The sequence below is a fragment of the Heloderma suspectum genome, chromosome 5, assembly GCF_057233095.1.
Source record: "Heloderma suspectum isolate Gila_16-S chromosome 5, 16-S_ref, whole genome shotgun sequence".
NCBI lineage: Eukaryota > Metazoa > Chordata > Lepidosauria > Squamata > Helodermatidae > Heloderma > Heloderma suspectum.
In genome coordinates, this window is record NC_139462.1 from 99,203,014 (window position 1) to 99,227,703 (window position 24,690).

At 44.3% G+C, this 24,690-nt stretch overlaps 1 protein-coding gene across 1 annotated transcript in view; it reads left to right on the top strand.

Moving 5' to 3' along the window:
* Nucleotides 1-24,690, top strand: part of GABRA2 (gamma-aminobutyric acid type A receptor subunit alpha2) — a 141,110-nt gene that overhangs the window by 86,368 nt on the left and 30,052 nt on the right. The window contains exons 5-6 of the mRNA XM_084856859.1: nt 2,699-2,919; nt 3,687-3,769. Of these exons, the coding sequence (XP_084712985.1) occupies nt 2,699-2,919; nt 3,687-3,769 (304 nt within the window). The remainder of the gene's footprint in view (nt 1-2,698; nt 2,920-3,686; nt 3,770-24,690) is intronic.

The window sequence follows — 24,690 nt, forward strand, 5'->3', positions numbered from 1 at the left end:
CATGCAATGATTTTTCAGTGTTCTTTACTATCATATTTATTTGATCATGATTTCAAATACTTTGGCATCTCAATTTTTTTCCAGAGTTTTGTCTCCATGATCATATGCGTAGATCATGCATGGGTTTCCTTAAGGCCTGTGAATTGGAAACTAGCAATCTATTCATGGAAGTTAAATGCAATTCTTTACTAATCTCTCATATTAATGAAAATACCTATTTATTTTAAGAGAGCACCACACCATGTCTTAGTATGACTTGTGAGATGCATTCAGGCCTTTGGCTAGAGGATTGCTTCCTAAAATAAAAAGAGAAAAAGAAAACTTTGAGAAAGGTATTGATAAGGAAAAAAATCTAAATTATGGCAGAGACATAAACTTACCAGGTCCAATAGAATCTTTTTTTTTTTTTAACAGATTCAGGGTAGATTTACTGGAAACCGCTAAGGTTCAAAAAGCACTTGTATACACTAAACAACAATATTTTGAGTTTTGTAGGAGACCTGTATAGCCTTCGCCAATATTTTGACTACCAAATCTAAAGAGATTTAGGGAGCAATCATATCTGGATCGATGGTCATCTCCAAGCCTGGGGGTTACTGCCTATCCAATGCAGGGTGGGAGGAGTGGTGAGGAGCGGGTCTCTTCCTCGCTCCCCCAGCCCTGCTTTTGCAGCTAGGCAGCCGACTTTGGCTATCTAGCCGTGGGACCTCAGACCATGGGAAGCAGCGGCCAGACAACACATAGGATGCGTCATACTGGCATTTCCAATCTCCCTGCCCCCGTGAACCTCCCATTTGGGCCGCTCCATGCTGCTCTTACAAGCGCGGAGCACAGGGCCGATCTGTGCTGCCTAAGAGGCAGTGAGGGAGGGGGTAGGGGTCGGTTCTCCAGGAACTGACCTCTGAGTGTGGACTCCGAGGTCAGCTCCCAGAAACCAACCTATCCTGTGGCCATCTAGCCACTGACTAGTGGCCATAGGATTGCGCCCTTATACTGCTTTCACAGGTTACTACAAGAATCTCTCTAAATCATATATAAGCCTAATTCTTGGATGTTGAAACTTATTTAGACAAATTACCTCTTTACTGTAGGGATGTTGGAGAATTCTGCCACGGATTCCAGGGAGGGTGAATTCCAGTGCACATTTGCTATCACAGCAAAAGACAGGGGCGCAAATGGCATAGCGGCCGCCATTTGCGTTCCTGCGTAGGCTGTGATAGGCTATGTAAATATATACGTAGCCTATCACGGCAAAAGACAGGGACACACATGGCGTAGCGGCCGCCATTTGTGTTCCTGCCTTTTGCCGTGATAGGCTACGTAAATATATATGTAGCCTATCACGGCAAAAGAGAGGGACGCAAATGGCGGCGGCTATGGTGGCCGCCATTTGCTCCCCTGCGCAGCCCAGCAGCGGCCGGATGTTTGGCTGTGGGCAGCCCCGTCTGGCGCTCCGCAGAGTTGCCGCGAAGCGGAGCTGGCCGGGGAGGATTTCGGGGGGAGGGACGGAGCGCCTCCCCCCACCGTGGATGTCCCTGGACGAAACCAGGTAAGTGTTTCGTACATCCCTACTTTATTGTCAGGGAACTACTTTATTGTAACAGAAGAGGAAGAAAAGGCTTCACCTCCAAATATTTTGTCGCAGATGGATCCTGTTTTAGAAATGCACGTTGCAAGCGTTGGCTCCTCAATCTTCATCAAGACTACAGTGGGAAAGGGAGCAAAGGGTTAAGAAAAACCTAACTTCCTGTCCTTGGTCCAAATCTGGATTGGGTCTGGATTAGTGAGGAAAAAATAATACCATGTACTTCAGGGATGGGCAATATGTGACCCATGGGCTGCATGCAGGTCTCCCTGGCCCTTTGTGTGCCCCCCCCCGCCAGGATTTGCTACTGAAATTTGGCAGCACAGCAGCAAAAAGAGGCTGATTTCCCTTTGTTTTCAAAAACAAGCTGCGATTTGCCACAAGCAGCACAGCAGCAAAAAGCAGGCAGCTTTAAAGAAAAATAAGCCCTTTTTTTGCTGCCATATTGCAATGCCACCAGATTTCAGTAGGGTGTGATCTCTAGTGGGTTCCAGGTGGGAAACTGGCCTCTGAACCACAAGAGGTTGCTCACCCCTGGGGCGCCATCACATGAGGCTTTTATTGTGCACTTATGGTGGGTCACTCATGGAGGTTTGCAGGTCCTTTTCATGATGTTGTCATCCTCCTGTTCATCTCCTGAGTTTTTTTAGGTTTATCCTATAATGATTTAATTCGTCGATAATGGAGTAATAACGGGAGCTGGCACGGGAGACAAGATGGAACCTTGTGGGACCCCAGCATAGCTGCCGTGGAGCTGAACAAAAATCTCCCAGTTTGATTGTCTGATAGTGACCCTGTAGGTAGGGGCAGAACCACTGTAATACAGTGCCTCTTGTTCCCAACCCACTAAGCAATTCCAGGAGGATACTGTGGTCAGCAGTATCTAAAGCCACCAAGAAGCTGAGGAGAATCAACAGGGTAGCACTCCCCTGGTCTCCAAATGGGTATTTATTTATTATTATTTATTAATAAGAATTATTTATTTACCAATTCATTGTTCCCCTCCCTTCGCTTTTCTTCAGTGACTTCTGAAGTGGCAATGCAGTGTTATTTCTATATCCAAACACACTGATGATAATTATGTTGAAACACTTACTTTTTTTCCCACGACAGGAATACACGATAGATGTTTTCTTCCGCCAAAAATGGAAAGATGAAAGGTTAAAGTTTAAGGGTCCAATGAACATTCTTCGCCTGAACAATTTAATGGCCAGCAAAATCTGGACTCCAGATACATTTTTTCACAATGGGAAGAAGTCGGTAGCTCATAATATGACCATGCCAAACAAGCTACTTCGAATCCAAGATGATGGGACTCTGTTATATACCATGAGGTACACATTTTATTTCATCTCTTTGTATTCATTGCCCTGGTAAGGCTGTTATCAGTTTAGTCTCAAGCCATTTTGAGCCCTTTTGTTCACTCATTTTACCCATGCGACATTCTGCAGCAAGCATGTGTTTAACATATGCAGGCTGCTACATGACGAAATAAGCAACTGTTCCTCAGAGGTGCTACATGCTGAGAAGAATTGCATCACCCTAGTGTCCTAGTAACACAGCGCACCCTACTTACACATACGTGCCAGCCATGAAGCTAACAGTTACATATTTACAGATCCACTGTTGCTACTTTGGAGGATTGAGTAACTTGAGATAATTGTAGTACATTTAATGACATTATCCAAGGTTGGTCTCTGCTTTGAATTACTTATTTGTTTGTGTTTTGGTTGAAACTACCACAACTAAATTATGTATTAGTTTCCTCTGAGGTTCAGGCATGTGCCTGCACTAGGAGTTCTGTATTCACATGGCACATACTTCTGGATATTACTAGACAACCTGCAGTTCCATAATATATAACGTCATTCAGTTGGCCATTCTGTATAGTTTTGGAATTGGCTATTTTTAAAGTTTTGATTTAATGAGGAAGTGTCCTCTGAAGGACCATATAAAATGGATGAAGAAATAATGGATTAAGTTTAAATTAGTTTCACATAATTCATCTCTGAGTCTGGATTAAATTCAGTTAATTTTTGTGTCGTTGACTTTTGTGACCTCTTAGCAGGAGACAAGAATACAGTGGTATTTTGCCTTCCAGGCTTACAGTCCAGGCTGAATGTCCAATGCATTTAGAAGACTTCCCTATGGATGCTCACTCGTGCCCATTGAAATTTGGCAGCTGTAAGTAACATGGCTAAAAGTGCAGCCTCTAGTTAGTCAATATCTTATGTAGTTCAACATATCATTATTTCACTTGGACTTGCTCAGATTTATGTGTGCTTCAGCAATGTTGTGCTACATTATATATTTTGAGGGTTTTTTAAAAAAATATATATTGTTCATTGCTGTTGTCTTTGAACATATTAGTGAATTGCCTGGTTTCTTGTGTTTTAGCAGATATTATGGCCTGATTCTTCACACACTTACTTGCAGCTTTCCCCCTGTGTAATGCCATTTATTAACCAGTAGACTTAAATCACTGTTGTAGGAGTGTGGCACAGTTGTTGATCCAGCACTCAGATAAGTAGAATAATTGATTAGATAACCAATATAGTAACAGAGTGAAACAAGATATTTGATAAAACATACTTAAAAATTATATACGCCTAGAGAAGCTGAAGTTTCGTTTGATATTAGTGTTCCATTTCTTAGTAAATGAATGCTGTAGCAAGAAATGCCCTCTGCAAAATAACTGTTTTGTTGTTCTAAGTGTACATTCAATTTTGAGGTACCCAGTCAATTATATAGTGTACCTAAGGCTGCAATCCTATGCACACTTATTTGAGTGTAAGCTCCATTGAACACAGCGAGAGACGCTTCTGAGGAAACTGCATAGGAATGTACTGCCAGTCAGCAGGTTACCATGAAGGAGGTGGTCACTGGAATATAACACATAGGGAGTGTAGCATATACATCTTTAGCTTTGTGCCAAATCAACTCAAAGTGTACCTGCAAAATATGTTAGCCTGGTTACTTGTTGGAAAATACAAAATCTTATAGTGCTAGTTCTGGAAGACCCTATTTATTTATTTAAACCATTTGTATCCCACCTTTCCTCAAACAGAATCTATGATAACTATCAATAAGAACGAAAAATAACATTATCATACAAAAATGAAACTACAAAATCTAGCATGTTGGACAAGAGTATTGCAATGAATTTGCTTTTTCAGTAGCCTAAAAGAGTTTCCACTGATAAAATGCTTCTGCACTAAACGATATGAGTACAGACCGACTAGGAGTGAATGCGGCTTAATTTCATTGGTCTGGTGTAAATGTGAGTGGACATCTCCTGTTGCTAATCCACAGCATTTGATAGTCAGAGGTCTCAGAAACTGAAGGGTTTTTTTATTTATTTCACTTACATCTTACTCTTCCTTTGAGAAACATAGGCTTGTTTCAAATATCACACTAAACCACGGTTTGTTGTGAAATCTGAATTGACCAACCAGTTTGTAAACAGTCAGCAAAGCAGAATCTGAAACGGTGCTTTGGAGGTAGTTGTGCAAACTGTGGCTTCCCACTGTATTCTGTGGTAAAATGTATTCCATATATGAATAATCTGGGAAAAAAAAAACATTCTTAATGATTTTGAAGGCAAAAGGAGAAGGGGATGGCAGAGGATGAGATGGCTAGATAGCATCACCGATGCAATGAATATGAACCTGAGCACACTCCGGGAGAGAGCGGAGGACAGGAAGGCCTGGTGTCCATGGGGTCACGAAGAGTTGGACACGACTTAACGACTGAACAACAACAACAACAAATTTCTGTTTTGTATGTTGTGCTCTGAAGCTAGTATACACTAGCCTCTCAGGTTAAATTTAAAAGACAACATCTCAGCCAGAAGAGAGGATGTATGTTCAGATGTGAATGCACTTGCTTTGTGATTCTAATATGCCTATCTGAGAGAGGTCATGTAGGCAATGAAGACTCCAGCAGCTTCTAAGACGGAATCTACTGGAAACAGGGAATAGTACCAGGCTCTCAAGATCCTCCAGTTCCCTTCAACACCTCAAATTGTAGAAGGGGAAAAGTTTGGAGAAGAAGACATCCTGCTACCCCAGGATGCAGAAGCAGGGCTAGAACAAGCCCCAGACCTTATGGCACTGGCCAGAGGATCTACTAAGCAATCATGCAGAGCAAGCAGCCACACTGAGAAAAAGGAGGCAAGTAGAAGACTTGCTGCGTATGAAGGACTTGGTCATGAAATGGCTTGGACAAGTGAAGGCATGCACAGATAGAGAGAAACAAGACTCAAGGGCATGGTTTGTCAACAAAAAATAGGAGTGAAGAAATAAGATTCCTTTCAGTCTGTATGCACTGTAATCACAGAATCTGATGCAGCGTTTGAGAAAAAGAGTGTGAATTGTTTATTTATATATTTTAGTTTAGAAAGAATAGAAAATTGAATCAAATGAGGCCCATTCAGTTGCACTTGCATTTGTTCTGAAAAGAAAGCACTGTGTAATGAATGAATATTGAATTGGCACTGTTTTTGGTATCCCATTGGTATTACTCATTTGCGGGCGGAAGGCTCACTTGTCTCTAGTGATAGCAACAGCAGAACTGTTTTTGGTAGCCTCTCCTGGCAAATGTGGTTTTATTTTCCCAGAATGCTCCAGACATCGCAGCAGGGCACTCCAGGGAGAAATGTGGGTGCCAGTGAGGAAGGCACTATTTTTTGTTTGACAGCTGACATTCCTCTCTCACCCAAGTGTCCCAAAGAATACCATGTCCAGGGAACATAAAACGGCTACTGCCCAAACTGGCTACCAAAATCAGCTCTTACTTTTGTCACCAAAAAGTCAACGCATGGGAACCCCCACGGCCCAGACAAATGTGAGTAGTGAAGCAAGCAAACAAAAAAATTGTATCTACGTATCTAATCATTTCACATTATTAGTACCAATTATGTTTAGCGGTGATATTTGGACTTGAAAGCACTTAAATATTGAAAGCATAAATACCGATATTCTGCCATGGGTTGAAACAGCATGTAGAGAAATACACTTCTGGAGCCATTAAAATCCTTTCCTATTTTAATACCAATACATTTATATTTGTACAATGTTACTTTAAATGGAACGTATCTGTGATTCTTTATCCCTAGTTTAAAAGCATCATTAAAATAATAAAGAGCTGTTTCATTGCTTACCTGGTGGATGTGGTGGGTTTTTTCATTTCTTGTTTTTGGCAAGCTTGTGAATCACAAAACATCCATTGTTCTCTCTTATTTTTAAGCAACCTGGCCACACAGGTTGTTCGACTGTGATTTTAAGCTCTGATTTTAATATTGTTACCATTTGGGGATGTTATTATGTGAAGCGGCATATAAGTATTAATAAATAAATAAACAAAGAAACTGAAACAAGATTATAGCAATTTACAGCAAGGGAAGGTGGGGTGTTGCAAAGCCAGCTGTTCATGAATGAAGCTCTAATACAAGGTGTAGGCCATTTTTAACCTAGCTGGCTACATAGAAATTCATAGACTCCAATTAATAAGTGAAGTAACTTATGGAACCACAGCAGAAGGTGACCCATCAATCAAGATGGGAGTAATGACGGTGCGTGGGGAGAAGAGAGGGGGGCATTTCCCACTTCCTTCTTCTTTCCTTCCTTCCCTCCCTCCCTCTTTGTGATGAGCTGGAAACCCTCCCCCTTCTCCTCTTCTCACGTGCTGCCACTGCTCCCACTATTTGACAGTTAAGTAATAGGATTGTCAAGTGTTTGGTCAAGCTGGGGAAGAACTTTTGTGAACTGTGAGGGTTGGCAGGGATGGTGGTGGGCGGGCATAGAAAATTCAGGTTTTCATCCAGCCTGGAAAAACATTTGGGGGCTTTGAAAGCTCGTCCCTCTTTTTGTTTTCTTTTTTTACGAGCCCCCAAAGTTCTAACCTGAGCCTAACAACTCAACCCATCAGAACTGCTTCTGTTTAAGTTTATCCACAAGACTAAGGTTTGACAATCTTCTTGAGAAAATTGTGATCTGGTGTATTCTGACATCTGGGTCATCCTAGCAGGATTTATTTGTAAGGAGTAGAGTGCTTGGTAAAATTTTTACCAATGGTTAAGGATGATGGAAGTTGTAATCCAAAACATCTGGACAGCACCAGGTTGGGGGAGGCTGGCCTAGTCACTCCCTCAGTTTCTACTTACATTCATTAGGTATTCAGGATAAACTGAGCCACTTACAGCACTTGCTACTTGGAGTTTCTAGCATGTTGTCAGTAAGGATGGGGGAGAAAACTGTTCAGTTCACATTTTAATACACCCTTGCACTTTCAAATCAATATGCAAACTGCAACTCAGTTATCCTTCTCAATTTGCCCTTCTCTGAATTGTGCAATGCAGTTCTCCAGTCACAACATGTATATGTTAGGGAAAAGTGCACTCAAAAATGCTTATATTTTTGAAATAATATTCAAAATGTATTATGTTAGGGGGAAAAAAGCATGCAAAAAATGTGTATGTTAGGCAACACTGTACAGAAATACTAGGAGAAATGCACACAAAAATACATTTTTTTTCTGTTACCTTTTTCCTCAAAGTTCAGGACAAACTGAACTTAAGAGTGAAAAAATGAGAAACTGAGAGAAACTCGTCAACAGATCCATCCATCGCTTAGAGTATATGTTTTAAACTCCATTCCTTTGCAAGCTTCAAAAGGTCTGCTAGCAATTGCTTTGAACCTTGCCTCAAGAGGATAGTTGGACTGGAAGCTCGACTGGAGTCTCAATGGCTTCTCCTGGAAACCTGAATCGAAGTGGTGCAAGTGTGGCAGAGCAGCGTTCCTTGCTGGCTAGACATGTTCAGATTTTCAGCACTTATGGAATAGTCATGAACTCATCACTTTCAGTGATGAACGCAAAAGAGATGGAAATGTTTTAGGACAAAGTTTCAGATGTCCAAGGAAAACTTCAAACAGCAGCAGCAGTAAACCTTGCCTTGTAACAGCGGTTGGCAATCTTGAATGAGCTATGGTGTACCTCATGGTAGAGGAGCCTGAACCCCAGAAGATGGTCTTTGCTGAAGCCAGATGACTTTTGGCTTTTGGTGATGAACTCAGAAGAGACAGAAATAGTTTAGGACAAATGTTCAGATGTCCAAGAAAATTTTCAAATATCTAGCCTGAAAACAGCTCCTGTATTGACGCCCATACCAGGCTCTTCATAATGCCAAAAAATTTTCGATCAGTGGTGGTAATAGCAACAATAACTCATTCCTTGATCCATAAAGATTTGTCTGTGATATTTGGAAATATGTGGCTTGATTCCATACATTGCATGTTTTGTGAGATGGAGCCTAATGGAACTAAAACTCAATTTTAGTTCCATTAGGGAACTAGTTTAGTTCCATTTAGGGTCAAACTGCACATTATGTTAATTGTGAAGTGTGTAGTTTTGTGTTTTTTTACTCTAATGTAAGTGCATACAACCTGCATTTGGATTAGGACCACCATGCACTAGGATGGGAGGATTAAGCCCCCATCTTCCCCACCCCAAAATCCCCTCCCGCATGGGGGATTTAACAAAAGAAAAAAAAAGCCTCCATTGACACCTGCTATAGGGTGTGGGGAATTTCAGGAAAATATTGTGATTGGGAGGTTTAATCATGCCCTCCCAGTACATGATCCAAATAGGTCTAGATCTGAATCAGGGCCATGCACACTTACTCTAGGGTAAATACATAAGCCTTAGCTACATGCTATGGAATTAATGTAATGTGTGGTTTGACCCCAAGAATATAATGAACTCATGATCAGATGAAAAATATGGCCGGGGGAGTGTCTCAGGCAACACAAAAAGTACCTTGAGCATTTATTATGGCATGGTTTATCAAGGGACAACAGCAACTGAGGAAGCCACAGAACTGAATGCAAGACAAGGAAGTAATGTGCTGGTTACCTGATACGGCTGAGAACAACACAACGTTTTCTAAATCAAAAGTGTTCAGCTTCACTATTTCTGTTGGATGGCTGACTAGTAGTAAAAAGGCAAGCTCACATGAATGATGCAGTAGGATAAGGAAGAGCAGTTTAGAATAGCATTCAGGGACTCTCACGGGAAGTGGCTAGGCCAAAGCCAAAAGGACACTCAGCTGTGGATGTGTCTGGTGGTGAAAAGAAAATCCGAGGCTGTAAAGAACAATATTGTTTAGGAACCTGGAATGTAAGATCAATGAATCAAGGTAAGCTGGAGAAGATGGCAAGATTGAACATCGACATCTTGGGAATCAGTGAACTAAAATGGACAAGCATGGGCGAATTTAATTCAGGTGACCATCATATCTACTACTGTGGGCAAGAATCCCTCAGAAGAAATGGAGTAGCACTCATAGTCAATAAAAGGGTGGGAAAAGCAGTACTGGGGTACAATCTCAAAAACGATAGAATGATCTCAGTACGAATCCAAGGCAAACCATTCAACATCACAGTAATTCAAGTCTATGCCCAAACCACTGATGCCGAAGAAGCTGAGGTTGGTCGGTTCTATGAAGACCTACAACACCTTCTAGAACTAACAACAAAAAAAGATGTCCTCTTCATCATAGGGGATTGGAATGCTAAAGTAGGAAGTCAAGAAATCACCGGGATAACAGGCAAGCATGGCCTTGGTGTACAAAATGAAGCAGGACAAAGGCTAATAGAGTTTTGCCAAGAGAACACACTGATCATAGCAAACACTCTTGTCCAACAGCACAAGAGGTGACTCTACACATGGACATCACCAGATGGTCAATATCAAAATCAGATTGATTATGTCCTTTTCAGCCAAAGATGGAGAAGCTCTATACAGTCAGTAAAAACAAGGCTTGGAGCTGACTGTGGCTCAGATCATGAGCTGCTTCTTGCAAAATTTCGGCTTAAATTGAAGAACGTAGGGAAAACCACTAAACCACTCAGGTATAACCTAAATCATATCCCTTATGAATATACAGTGGAGGTGAGGAATAGATTTAAGGGATTAGACCTGATAGACAAAGTGCCTGAGGAACTATGGACGGGGGTCGGTAACATTGTTCAGGAGGCAGCAACGAAATCCATCCCAAAGAAAAAGAAATGCAAGAAAGCGAAGTGGCTGTCTGATGAGGCTTCACAAGTAGCTGAGGAAAGAAGGGAAGTGAAAAGCAAGGGAGAAAGGGGATGATATATCCAACTGAATGCAGAGTTCCAGAGAATAGCAAGGAGAGACAAGAAGGCCTTAAATGATATATCCAACTGAATGCAGAGTTCCAGAGAATAGCAAGGAGAGACAAGAAGGCCTTCTTAAATGAACAATGCAAAGAAATCGAGGAAAACAATAGAATGGGAAAGACTAGAGATCTCTTCAAGAAAATCGGAGATCTCAAGGGAACGTTTTGTGCAAAGACGGGCATGATAAAGGACAAAGAAGGCAGGGACCTAACAGAAGCAGATGAGATTAAGAAGAGGTGGAAAGAATACACAGAAGAATTAGACAGGAAAGATCTTAATGTCCCTGATAGCCATGATAGTGTGGTCACAGAACTTGAGCCGGACATCCTAGAGAGTAAAGTCAAGTGGGCCTTAGGAAGCATTACTAACAACAAAGCTAGTGGAGATGACAGTATTCCAGCTGAGCTACTTAAAATCCTAAAAGATGATGCTGTTAAAGTGCTGCACTCAATATGCCAACAAATTTGGAACACTCAACTCAACAGTGGCCACAAGACTGGAAAAGGTCAGTTTACATTCCAATTCCAAAGAAGGGCAGTGCCAAAGAGTGTTCAAACTACCGTACTGTAGCAGCCATGTAAAAAAATCAGAAATGTCCTTGCTGAGCTGGCATAAGATAGCAAAAACAGCAATGTGGAAATTCCCCAAATTATTGACAGGACTGGGTCTCTCTGACACTGGCATATCATGTTCCAGTCCTCTGCTTGGCTTGCATATTGCTTGGATACATATCAAGGTCTCATTCTTTGCAAATCATGCCCTATTACCCATTTTCATAGACCTCGCAGTTAGAAACCGTGAGAGAAGGGGAGGGGGAAACTGCTTGCTGTCATATCTATAAAAGTCATGTATTACTGTGATTCGGGGCTTCTGGCTCTTTAGAAACGATTCCAGCCTCAAGCCCGCGCGTTAAATAAAGAAGAATCTCTTTTTCCTTCACTCCGTGGTCTCTCTGACTCTGATTTCTGCTACATAAATGGTGCCGTGACTCGGATGTGGCAGGCTCTGAGCCAGACAGGTGGCAGTTGCCTGCTCTTGATCGCCGCACCGGGGAGACGGGCTCGGCGCATGCCTCCCTTTCTTGGCGCCACCGACCTTTTTGTTGGATGAACGGGAGACAGCCTGAGCTGGGACCGCCCGAACGGTAGCGAGCGGCAAGAGAACCTTGGGAAGCGGTGGAAGGAATTTGAGCCCTGCCTGTGAATTCCACATTGGAAGCCTTCAGGAGAAAGGCAAGTATATGGGAAAAAGAGGGCCCCGCCTTTAGGGAGAAAGGCCACTGGGCAGAAAAAAAGAGGGCCCCGCCTTATGAAAAAGGTCAGTGTTGGTGGTATACGTATACAAAAGAACCTACTCCTTGCGGGTAGAAGGGGGGCCTGATCACACCCCCGAGTGGGCGCCAGTACCTAGCACGCCAGTACTCAGTAGGAAGCTGAGGAAGCTGGGGAAGCCGTTTTCCGCTCTGGTAAAAAAAGTGGGAAAAGTGGGTGGCAGGGACATATAGAAGCAGTGGAGAGAATGATGATTGTGTGAGTGGCTACTGCGGTTTCTGAAGCATACCGTTGACCGTCCGGGTGCCCAGGCCAGTAGCAAAGTGCGTGGTGTGTACAATCCTCTTGTGTCGGCCAGTGAGACCCCTTACTCACTGACCAATCCCATTCCCTCATTGTGTCTGTCTTCAATTTAGGAGGGAGGCTATGGGTGGCGGGGGAAGCAAACCTTGCACCCCCTTGGGATGTATGTTAGCAAATTTTAAGAAAGGTTTTAGTGGAGATTATGGGGACCCCCCCCATGAATCCTCAACGGTTGCGAACTTTATGTGAAATAGAGTGGCCATCTTTTGGTGTAGGATGGCCTACTGGAGGCTCTTTGGAGCCCAGCAAAATCAGTCGTGTATATGCCATCATAGTTGGGAACCCTGGGCACCCTGATCAATTTCCCTACATAGACTCGTGGGATTCCATAGTCCATGTTTCTCCTCCGTGGCTAAAGAAATGCCTAGAATCCCAAGCAAAAGTTTTGGTGCTCAGAAAAGAAAAATTAGCCAAGAAATTACAGCCAGTGTTAGAAGCCCCGGGTGAAGATCTGGCAGAGCTAACGGCATTTCCACCCGCTTATGCCCCGCTTCCACCCCGGGCCCATGTTACTGTAAGACCGCCTCGTCGAAATCCTGAGCCCCTGCCATCCTCCCCTTTCAGAGGCACTGCCCCGTGCCTCGACTTAGAATTGACGCCATCAGTTACAAGCCCCACGGGCAGTAATTCGCCGATTTCAGCTACAGTCCTCAACTCTCAGATATTGCCTGCTGAGGCTTCCATCTCTGCAGGATCGGGAGAGTCCCCTCTTACACCTCAGTCAGCATTAATAAAAGAGGCTGCAAAATTGAGAAGTTGAATAGAAGAAGTAGTAAAATCAGCAACGGCCCTTACAGAGATGTGCTCACAAAAAGAAAAGGGGTTGAGCCCATCTACGGCTCAGCAGTCAGAGAGTGAAGCCCAGCCTCTGCTTCCTCTGAGGCAGATAACTCAGATGGTGCACAACCCAGATCCCGAGGTGGCAGAGCATTATATCCCCATCCAAGCCTACACTTATGCACCCTTTACAACTTCAGACTTGCTAAACTGGAAGACCCATTATGCTTCATATACCACAAAGCCTAATGAGCTAGTGGAACTATGCTCCAGCATTATGGCCTCGCATATGCCTAACTGGCAAGATTGCCAACAGTTGCTTTTGACGTTATTTACCACTGAGGAAAGGTGACGAATCCATCAGCAAATGGAACAAATCGCCTTAAAAAGAGCCCCAGAAAATTATATAAATCCCCAAGGATGAATGAGAGAGAGAGTGCCCTTAAAAAATCCCCATTGGGATCCCAACCTACCGGCAGGGTTAGAACGCATCACACAGTACCAAACCTTGCTGTTGCAAGCTATGAGAGCAAGAATAAAAAAGTCTATTAATATGACAAAAGTCTCTGAAGTGTTGCAAGGAGCAACTGAAGCACCTGGAGAATATTTAGAACGTCTCCTGGATGCATATCGCCAGTACACCCCTCTCGACCCAGAAGCCCAAGAAAATATGAAAGTGATTAATATGGCTTTTGTAACTCAAAGTTATAAAGATATTCGAAGAAAGCTACAAAAGTTAAATGGTTTTGCTGGGAAAAATTTGACGGAATTATTAGAAGTCGCTCAGAAGGTGTATATAAACAGGGACCAAGAAGAAAAGAAAGAAAAAGAGAAGAGAATAGTAAAAAAGGCGGAACTGCTTGCTGCAGCACTAGTAGGTCCGCAAGATAGAGGACCGGGCAGAGAGCAAAGAGGACGCGGACGAGGGAAGGGGAGAGCAGGAAGAAGAGAATTTTTGAGAAGGAATCAGTGCGCCCAATGTGGACAAGATGGGCATTGGTGGCGTGAGTGTCCAAATGGAACCAATCCGATGTACCAGGCGGAAAATCGAGGGGGCCACCAAGGACGAGGGAGGGGACAGCCGCCATGCTGGCAACCAAATAACTGGCAAATGCAAAGAAAATCAACTGGGAATTACGAAGTGAATCCCTTTACGGGAATGGCCGCAACCGAAAGTCTTGAATAGGACAGACCGGGCCCCTTTAATCTTGGCCCCGGGGAGCCCATGGTCACTGCCACTGTGGGGGGCCAAAATATTGATTTTATGATTGACACTGGAGCAGCGTCATCAGTGGTGACCTACCCCGTTGCTCCCCTCACCCATCAAAAAGTGCGGGTGATTGGGGCAACTGGTGCAGTAGAAGAAAAGCATTTGTTGCAGCAACGGACTTGTCGGCTTGAAAGCCACATAGTAGAACATCAGTTTTTATATTTACCTGAATGCCCTATGCCATTGTTGAAACGTGATTTGTTGTCAAAGCTGAGGGCCCAAATATCCTTTGAAGAAGATGGAACAACGGCTGTCGCCTTCCGCAGGCCCCAAGAAGGTCAGCTCCTGTCACTCATATATCCACAGGAAGAAGAGTAGAGGCTACATTGGACCATGCCAGTACTTGATGAAGAGCCATGGCAGGCTTTCCATGTGCCTGGAGTGTGGGCTGAAGATAATCCACCAGGAATGGCAAGATGTGTGCCCCCTGTTGTAGTTAAATTAAAACCAGGAGCAATACCAGTGCACGTACGTCAGTATCCACTGCCGCGCCGAGCGGTGCTAGGAATTCAGAAGCACCTAAACCGTCTGTTACAATATGGTATCCTTCGAGAATGTCAGTCTCCATGGAATACCCCCCTTCTGCCAGTCAAGAAACCCGGCAGCACAGAAGATTACCGTCCAGTACAAGATCTCAGACTGGTCAACCAAGCAACCGTGATGATACATCCGGTGGTCCCGAACCCTTATGTCTTGTTGGGATTGATTCCATCTGAAGCAACTCACTTTACTACCTTACACTTAAAAGATGCCTTTTTTTGTATCCGACTGGCACCTAAGAGCCAAGCTATTTTTGCCTTTCAATGGGAAGATCATATGACTGGGAGGAAGTCCCAACTGACCTGGGGCCGTCTTCCCCAAGGTTTCAAAAACTCCCCCACATTATTCGGGACAGCCCTAAGTCAAGACCTCCAAAATTTTCATTCCGAACCCGGGAAAAGAGTTCTGTTGCAGTACGTTGATGATTTGCTCTTAGCAGCAGCATCAAGACTCGAATGCTGGCAAAGCACCCAAGAACTGTTGCAACTTCTGTGGGAACGAGGATATAAAGTATCCCGGAAAAAGGCACAACTTTATAAAACCCAGGTACGATATCTAGGGTTCATAGTATCTCAACATCAGCGAGAATTGGGTCCTGAACGAAAAGAGACTGTGTGTGCCCTGCCAGAGCCAACTACTAGGAAGCAGGTGCGGGAGTTCATTGGGGCTGCAGGGTTTTGTGGAATCTGGATTCCCAACTTTGCTGTAATGAGTAAGCCTCTGTATGAAGCTACCAAAGGTTCAGAGGCAGATCCGTTTCAGTGGGGAAAGCCACAAAAACAAGCTTTCATAGATATTAAGAAAGCATTACTCCAAGCGCCCGCTCTAGGACTTCCTGATGTGGCTAAGCCTTTCCTGTTGTATGTCCATAAACGAGACAATGTAGCTGTAGGGGTGCTGACACAGCAACTTGGATCATGGCAGAGACCTGTTGCATATTTATCCAAGCAGTTGGATGTAGTTGCCAAAGGCTAGCCAGCTTGCCTGAGAGCCATTGCCGCAACCGCCCTCCTGGTTAAAGAGGCAGATAAGTTGTCAATGGGACAAGAACTAACCGTCCGGGTTCCACATGCAGTACTCACACTAATAGAGTATAAAGGAAATTACTGGTTCACCAATGAGCGCATGACCAAGTACCAAGCTCTGCTCTGTGAAAATCCACGTATCAAGTTAGAGGTGTCATCCAACTTAAATCCGGCCACGCTGCTGCCAATAGAACCAGGAGGTCAGCCTGAGCACGATTGCATCAAAACTATGAATGAAGTTTATTCCAGTCGTCCAGACTTGCGTGATAGCCCCTGGCCTCACCCAGACATCACCTACTTTACTGATAGAAGCAGTTTTGTCCGAGATGGGAAAAGATACGCCAGCTATGCAGTAGTAACTAAAGACAAGGTTATCGAGGCCAATCCTCTGTCTGTGGGAACTTCAGCCCAAAAGGCAGAATTAATTGCCCTAATTCGAGCCCTGACGTTGGCTGCTGGACTCACGGTCAATATTTATACGGACTCTAAGTATGCTTTCACCACCCTCCATGCCCATGGAGCATTGTACCGTGAAAAAGGATTAATAAACTCCACCGGACAAGGTATCAAAAATATAACAGAAATATCGGCTCTATTAGATGTCGTATGGCACCCCAAACGTGTGGCAGTAATACATTGCCGAGGGCATCAAAAGGGAACAAGTGAGGTGGCAGAAGGCAATCGATGGGCAGATCACGTAGCCAAGCAAGTTGCCCTCAGAGATGAGCACAATAGAGAAAAAATTGAGATGACCATCTCGGAAGCCCCGTTGTTCCAAGTTAACTTGACAGATGTGCGTCCAACCTACACTCCAGAAGAGGATCAAATGGCTGTTGAGACCCTGCAAGCTAAAAAAATAGCCCAGAAGTGGTGGGAACTGCCAGATGGACGAATCTATGTGCCACAACGGCTAGCTTGGAGCATTGTCCAGACTGCACATAAAGCTACCCATCTGAGAAAAAGTGCCCTGGCAGCACTACTACAAAAGCAGGTCTACATCAATAGACTACACAGTTATGCCAATTTAGCATCTATGCGATGCGTAGAATGCTCCAAAAATAACCCCAGACAAGGGAAGAAACCCCCTCCCAGCATTCAGCAACTTGGCACTCTTCCTTTTGAGGCCCTAGTTGTTGACTTTACTGAAATGCCTAGGGTAGGCCATTATCGTTATCTACTAGTTTTTGTGTGCACTTACACAGGATGGGTAGAAGCCTATCCTACCCGAACTGAGAAAGCACGTGAAGGTATAAAAGCCTTAATGAAAGACCTAATTCCGAGACACGGATTACCCCTATTTATTAGATCCGATAATGGCCCTGCATTTGTTGACCAGGTGTTGCAAGGAGTTAACCATTTATTAGGCATTCAGTAGAAGCTTCATTGTGCGTACCGTCCGCAAAGTTCTAGACAAGTGGAAAGGATGAATCGGACCCTCAAGACCCACTTAGCCAAGCTGTGTCAGGAAACTCAGCGAAAATAGATAGAAATGCTGCCCTTAGCTCTGTTCAGAATTCGATGCACTCCACACAAAACTACTGGTCTGTCTCCCTTTGAATTAATGTATGGCAGGCCTCCCCAAATTTTAGTAGGATTAAAGGGAAACCTGCAAGAATTGGCCAATGTTAGTTTAACCCAAGAGGTTCAGGCACTGAGCAAAGTTCTTCAAGCCCAGCGTCGGTATATTTTGGAAAATAGACCCCCAATTCCTATTACTAAAATCCATCCTTTCCAGCCGAGAGACGAAGTATGGGTCAAAGATTGAAAAAATGACCCTTTAACTCCCAGATGGAAAGGACCAAATACTGTTATACTTTCCACCCCTACAGCTGTAAAAGTAGCTGGAGTTAAACCTTAGATACATTGGACGCGAGTCAAGAAAGCAAAAGGGGGGGAGTGGATTGCAAACAGAAATCCTGACAATCCTTTAAAAGTTGTACTGAAAAAGAAAAAGCAGTAAAAGAAGACTCAGGCTAGACCTTACTGGGGACAAACCAGGAAATTGTTCCCCCTGCGTACGGTCAGACCTGCAGCTAGAGAATTGAAGAGCGGGACTAGACCTTACTGCAGCTTGCCGAGTAAATGGCTGCCCTGCGTACGGTCAGATCCCAAAGAAGATTAAACATGTATGTTGCGATGTTAGTAGTGATAAGTTGCACCTCCTCAGTATTGTGCGCAAAAGGGGGGCCTGCTTTGGGAGAGGGGAGTATGCCCTTAAGGTTTGCTGATAATTATTGGCTTCACTTAGCTAATATCACTGGAGTAAAGCATTTTTGTTTGCCAAAAGATATACCAGCCAATAGACTCATTAGTTCCTGTTTAATACCTGTTTGTAAGCATCCCGATGAGATTCAAAATGATACTATGTTGAGCCATTACCATATAAATTTGACTTATTCCCAAAATGCAAACTGGGGCGCAGTTACAAAAACTCTGCCTCCTACTGAATTTACTTTACGCACTCCCATTGTAGCTGGTATAAATGCCACTTGTGCTCGTATGATTAATTGTCAAAAATCTTCTGGAAAATATAAAGCTATCCCTGGACCCCCCTTCCACTGTAATGAAATTCAAAACATATCCTTTAATTATGCACATATACTTCTGCCTCATGGATGGTTTTAGACCTGTGGTTCCCGTACCTGGTCTTTCATCCCTGCCAATTTGTCTGATAACCACCCATGTTGCCTTAGCCGTCTGGTACCAGTCCTTCCCCCATGGCCTGAGAAAATTCACCAACGACAGCCCCGGGCGCTCCAGCTGACTGAGAGCTGTACTAGTCATGTGAGTCTGTACTCTGATTCAGAGAAACTAGCATTAGCAGCATCTCTGGTTAGAGTGCCAGGCCTAGCCTTGGCCGATGGTCTGGAGATTAACAGGTTTGCCTGTAGCTTAGCCAAAAGCATAAATGCCACCTCACGAGCTCTGTCATTATTAAATAAAGAATTACGTGACCTAAGAGGTGCCGTCTTAGAAAACAGAGCTGGTATAGATTATCTTTTCCTTCTCCATCATCTGGGCTGTGAGTCACACCAGAAGCTTTGTTGTTTTAATTTAACTGATAACAGCAATGCTGTAAATATGCAGATCAATAATCTGCGTAATATAGTAGCAAATATAACAATAAGAAAACATGATTGGCTCGATTGGTTGACCTCTTGGCTTCCAGACCTCAGATGGCTAAAAGCATTGTTCGTTCTAATATTGCCAGTAATAGTAGTAGGAATGCTGTTGTGTTTCTGCATCCCCTGGTTCATGCGTTGCCTGAAACATCAGTTTACTGCCTCGGCCACCAAAACAGCTGCCCGCTATGCTTTAATAGCTCAGCAAGATATACAGTAAAAGTGCTATAGTAATCCTGTGTTATGCATTGCCAACTTCTTGTGTAATTTAATGCTATAATTGTAATAAAATTATGCATTAAAGGGGGGAATGTAGCAGCCATGTAAAAAAATCAGAAATGTCCTTGCTGAGCTGGCATAAGATAGCAAAAACAGCAATGTGGAAATTCCCCAAATTATTGACAGGACCGGGTCTCTCTGACACTGGCATATCATGTTCCAGTCCTCTGCTTGGCTTGCATATTGCTTGGATACATATCAAGGTCTCATTCTTTGCAAATCATGCCCTATTACCCATTTTCATAGACCTCGCAGTTAGAAACCGTGAGAGAAGGGGAGGGGGAAACTGCTTGCTGTCATATCTATAAAAGTCATGTATTACTGTGATTCGGGGCTTCTGGCTCTTTAGAAACGATTCCAGCCTCAAGCCCGCGTGTTAAATAAAGAAGAATCTCTTTTTCCTTCACTCCGTGGTCTCTCTGACTCTGATTTCTGCTACAGTACAATTGCGCTCATTTCACATGCCAGCAAGGTTATGCTCAAAATCCTACAAGCTAGGCTTCACCAGTATGTGAACCGAGAACTACCGGAAGTACAAGCTGGGTTCTGAAGAGGCAGAGGAACTAGAGATCAAATTGCCAACATTCACTGGATCATGGAGAAAGCAAGAGAATTCCAGAAAAACATCTATTTCTGCTTAGGGATGTATGAAAGTCACTTAACTTTTCGCGGATTGTGTTCACGGTCGGGGGGAGGCACTCTGTCCCTCCCCCTGGAATCCTCTACGGGGGGGAGGCGATCCGGTCCTCCCCCCCGGAATCCTGCCTGGCTGGCTCCGCTCCACAGCCGGCCAGGCCCGTCTGCAGCCGGAGTTCCGGCCGTGGATGCAAATGATGGCCGCCGTAGCGGCCGCCATTAGCATCCAGCCAGGCAGCCGTGATAGGCGACGTAAATATTTACGTAGCCTATCACGGCTGGGGAAAAAAAAAAAAACAGCGTATGCAAATGGCGGCTATGGCGGCCGCCATTTGCGTTCCCTATTTTTCGCCATTTTAGCTTACGTAAATATTTACGTAGGCTATTACAGCGAAAAAAATGGGGAATGCAAATAGCGTAGTGGGTGCTATTTGCGTTCCTGCTTGTTTCGTCGTTTTACCCTACGTAAATATTTATGTAAGCTAAAACGGCGAAAAAAAAAGGAATGCAAATAGTGCCCACTACGCTATTTGTGTTCCCCTTTTTTTCGCTGTAATAGCCTACGTAAATATTTACGTAGACTAAAATGGCGAAAAATAGGGAACACAAATGGCGGCTGCTGTAGCCGCTGCCGTTTGCGTACACCGTTGTTGGTTTTTTTGCTTGGCTTGCTGTGATAGGCTACGTAAAGACTTACGTAGCCTATCACGGCAAAGACCCGGATGCAAATGGCGGCTGTGGCAGCTGGTTGAAAGACCAGCCGCTGCTGCCACATGACCTGCCGCCTTCCAGAACATCCACCCCAGGTAAGTCTCGCCCCAGGAGGAATCCGCGGGGGGGGGGCGGGGAGCAGGCCGTTCCACCACAGATTTCGGAGGGCCGAATGTCAGTGCATTCAACCTCACTGAAATCCGTGGCAGAATTCTCCGCCATCCCTATTTCTGCTTCATTGACTACGCTGAAGCCTTTGATTTTGTGGATCACAACAAACTCTGGCAAATTCTTAAAGAGACGGGAGTACCAGACCACCTTACCTGTCTCCTGAGAAACCTGTACGAGGGTCAAGAAGCAACAGTAAGAACCAGACATGGAACAACCGATTGGTTCAAAATTGGGAAAAGAGTACGACAAGGCTGCATATTGTCACCCTGGTTATTTAACTTATATGCAGAGTACATCGTGAGAAATGCTGGGTTGGATGAATCACAGGTCGGAATTAAGATTGCTGGGAGAATTATCAACAACCTCAGATACGCAGACGATACCACCCTAATGGCAGAAAGCGAAGAGGATCTAAAGTGCCTCTTGTTGAGGGTGAAAGTGGAGAGTGCAAAAGCTGGTTTGAAACTCAGTATTAAATAAACTAAGATCATGGCATCTGGCCCCATCACTTCCTGGCATATGGAAGGGGAAGAAATGGAAGCAGTGACAGATTTTATTTTCTTGGGCTCCAAGATTACCACAGATGGTGACTGTAGCCATGAAATTAAAAGACGCTTGCTCCTTGGGAGGAAAGCTACGGCAAACCTATACAGCATAGTAAGAAGCAGAAACATCACCTTGCAGACAAAGGTCCGCATAATCAAAGCTATGGTTTCCCTAGTAGTAACGTATGGCTGTGAGAGCTGGACTATAAGGAAGGCTGAGTGCCAAAGAATTGATGCTTTCGAACTGTGGTGCTGGAGAAGACTCTTACAAGTGCCCTGGACTGCAAGGAGGTCAAATCAGGCCATCCTAAAGGAAATCAACCCTGACTGCTCATTGGAAGGACAGATACTGAAGCTGAAGCGCAAATATTTTGGCCACCAAATGCGAAGAGAAAAGTCACTGGAAAAGTCACTGATGCTGGGAAAGATTGAAGGCAAAAGGAGAAGGGGACGGCAGAAGATGAGATGGCTAGATAGCATCACCGATGCAATGAATATGAACTTGAGCACACTCCAGGAGAGAGCAGAGGACAGGAAGGCCTGGCGTGCTATGGTCCATGGGGTCACGAAGAGTCGGACACGACTTAACGACTGAACAGCAACTCTCACGGCAGTTGTAAAAATCACACCATCAGTGTAAACTCTGATTTATATGCATGTTTGAGACACAGCCATGGTTTAGCTTCTAAACTTTGGTTAGTGAAAACTGAAATGGAGGGAGCAATCCTACCAGGATAGGTGGCTACCTCCAAACTCAGAGGCAACCGCCTATCCAATGCAGGGCAGGGCAGGAGAAGCGCGGATGGGATAATCCCCTCTGCGCTTCAGCCGCCCTGCATTTGCGGCTAGACAGCCAATTTCAGCTGTGGGAAGGCGGAGTGGGGAAAATGGCTGCCAGACAACACGTTGGATGTGTTGTACTGGCATTTCCGCCTTCCTCACCCTGGAATGCCCCCAGGAACGCCTCCTCTTCTGAGCGCGGAGTGTGGGGCCATTCTGAGCTGCCTGCAAGGCAGTGAGGCGCGGGGGGGTGGTCAGTTCCCAGAAACCAATGTATCCTATGGCCATCTAGGATTGCTTCCTTAGTGTGACATCTGAAACATCCTGTAGCTTATATAGAGCTCCCCACAGGGTCTTTGATCCAGGTACTGGCTAGACAAAATCCTGCTTACTTTAATAATGTAACAATATTTCATATCTTCACATCAATCAGTGTTTGAAATTTTGACTAGCGGCCATAAATTTACTTATCCATCATGTTCTCACCTAGTCCTTTTCTAAAACCATTTACGCTTACGGATTGATGTTTTGCTTTAGATACCTGCTACCTATCCAACAGATAACAGTTTATATTTCTAGAATGAAAATGTTCCTTCTATTTTTCTCTTTCCACGTAACTCACTTCTGTCGTGTCCCCCTCAGTCCTATTTTTTTTCCTAAGCTTAGAAGGTCTCAACAGGTTAAGCCTATCTTCATGAGGAGGATGTTTCATTTCCAGAAAATTTTTGATTGCCCTATTTTTGCACCTTTTTTCCTGGTGGAAATACAAAAACTGCACTCATTATTATTAATATGGACGTGCTACAGATGTACAAAATAGCACTATGGTACATGGGTCTGTCCATAAAATATGTCACACTTTCTAAGAACATTTGGGGGAAAAACTCCCCCATTCCCATTATTTTAGCCAGTATCAGTTTTGCTAAAGCTTTACTTCCCATTCAGAGTGCCTGCTAACTGTCATTTGCTGTTACATCTGGATTCAAAAATCATGGCTTGTACTATCTTTCTGCCCTGTCTGGCTAGCTGCACAGGGGGGAAGATAGAGTAAGTGGAAAATGAAATCTTTCCAGAGGCTAAGCAATTCTTGCTGGTATTGGCAACAGCTTCATTAACCCACCCATTGCCTCCCTGTGAAAATGTCTAGCCAGACAGCTTTGCTTTTAAGATGGCTTGCCAAACAAAAAGCAACAAATTCAAAGAGATCTTTACATGGGGGTTGTCTCCATGAGTGATTTACTCCAAGCTGGCTGCATTTGGAGGTCATTAGGGATAGATGACATCATAGCCATCCCGCAGCCACCCTGGAGCTTATCACGGAAAAACTGGGTTTCCTGAGACTGCTTAAAGTCCGATTCTTTTCCTTAAGTCAGGTTCTCCATGGTATAGTTGCTGTGTGCCCCAACCCCTGAATTTACCATGGGTATGCTAGCCTTGCCCAGGGGTGTGCCTTTCACTGTGCCCCTAGTCAAGGGGTGTTTCCTGTCCCATGCACAAACCAATTAGTGTCTACTCAGAAGTAACTCCCATTGTGGGCAATGAGGCTTGTTCCCTGAATGCGCAGATCAGAATTTACGGAGATTCCCCCCCACCTATTGAAATAGCACATTTTAAAGCACAAATTCCCTAAAGGCTGTAAAGCACTTTTTCGAAGCTGTAATTCTCCATTGTTTTGTTTATTGCCATTCGGAAGTAACTACTTCCACCTTCTGTCATCTGATCCTGTGCAGCATTGGGTTAGAAAAGACGCTGGTTTCTCATCTGTTTGTTTCACCTCCCTGTCTTTCCCAGCACAAATGTATGTGCGTCTACTCAGAAGTAACTCCCACTGTGGTCAATGAGGCTTGTTCCTGAAATGCACACTGAAGTTACCGAGATTCCTGTGAATTGAAGTAATGCATTTAGAGAGACTTTGTCAAGGGCTCCTTGGAGGCCTCTCTCAGTCTAATTTAGTAGCCAAGTCCAGACACAGACAAAGGGATTCCTTTCAAAGCTTTATTCTTCTTTTACAACTTAACAACTCTACAGGTAGCAACTAGATCTGAGCAGCAGAGTACCTATGCCCTAAGTTGAAACAGTTGGTCCCCGTTTGAAAGGGAATTACTGGCAGACCCCTGAACTTAAGGACTAAGGAGAGTCCCTCCCCTTTTCCCTTGGATCTTCGGGGTGCAGCCGTTGTTTGTGCGTCAACCGGGCACTGCGCCTCCTTTCTGCGCCCTCCATCTGGCGCCGCTCTCTGCGTCTGCGTCGCGCATCCACCAAGTCTGCTATCTCTGCTCGGTCACTCCCTGGACTGCTTTCTAATCTAGGAATGCTGGTGGGAGGAATCTCCGTCAGCTGTGGGCCCTGGGAAAGAGGAGCACGCTCCTCTCCCAGGAGCGACTGCTCTTCCTCAGAATCAGAACTACTCTGGGA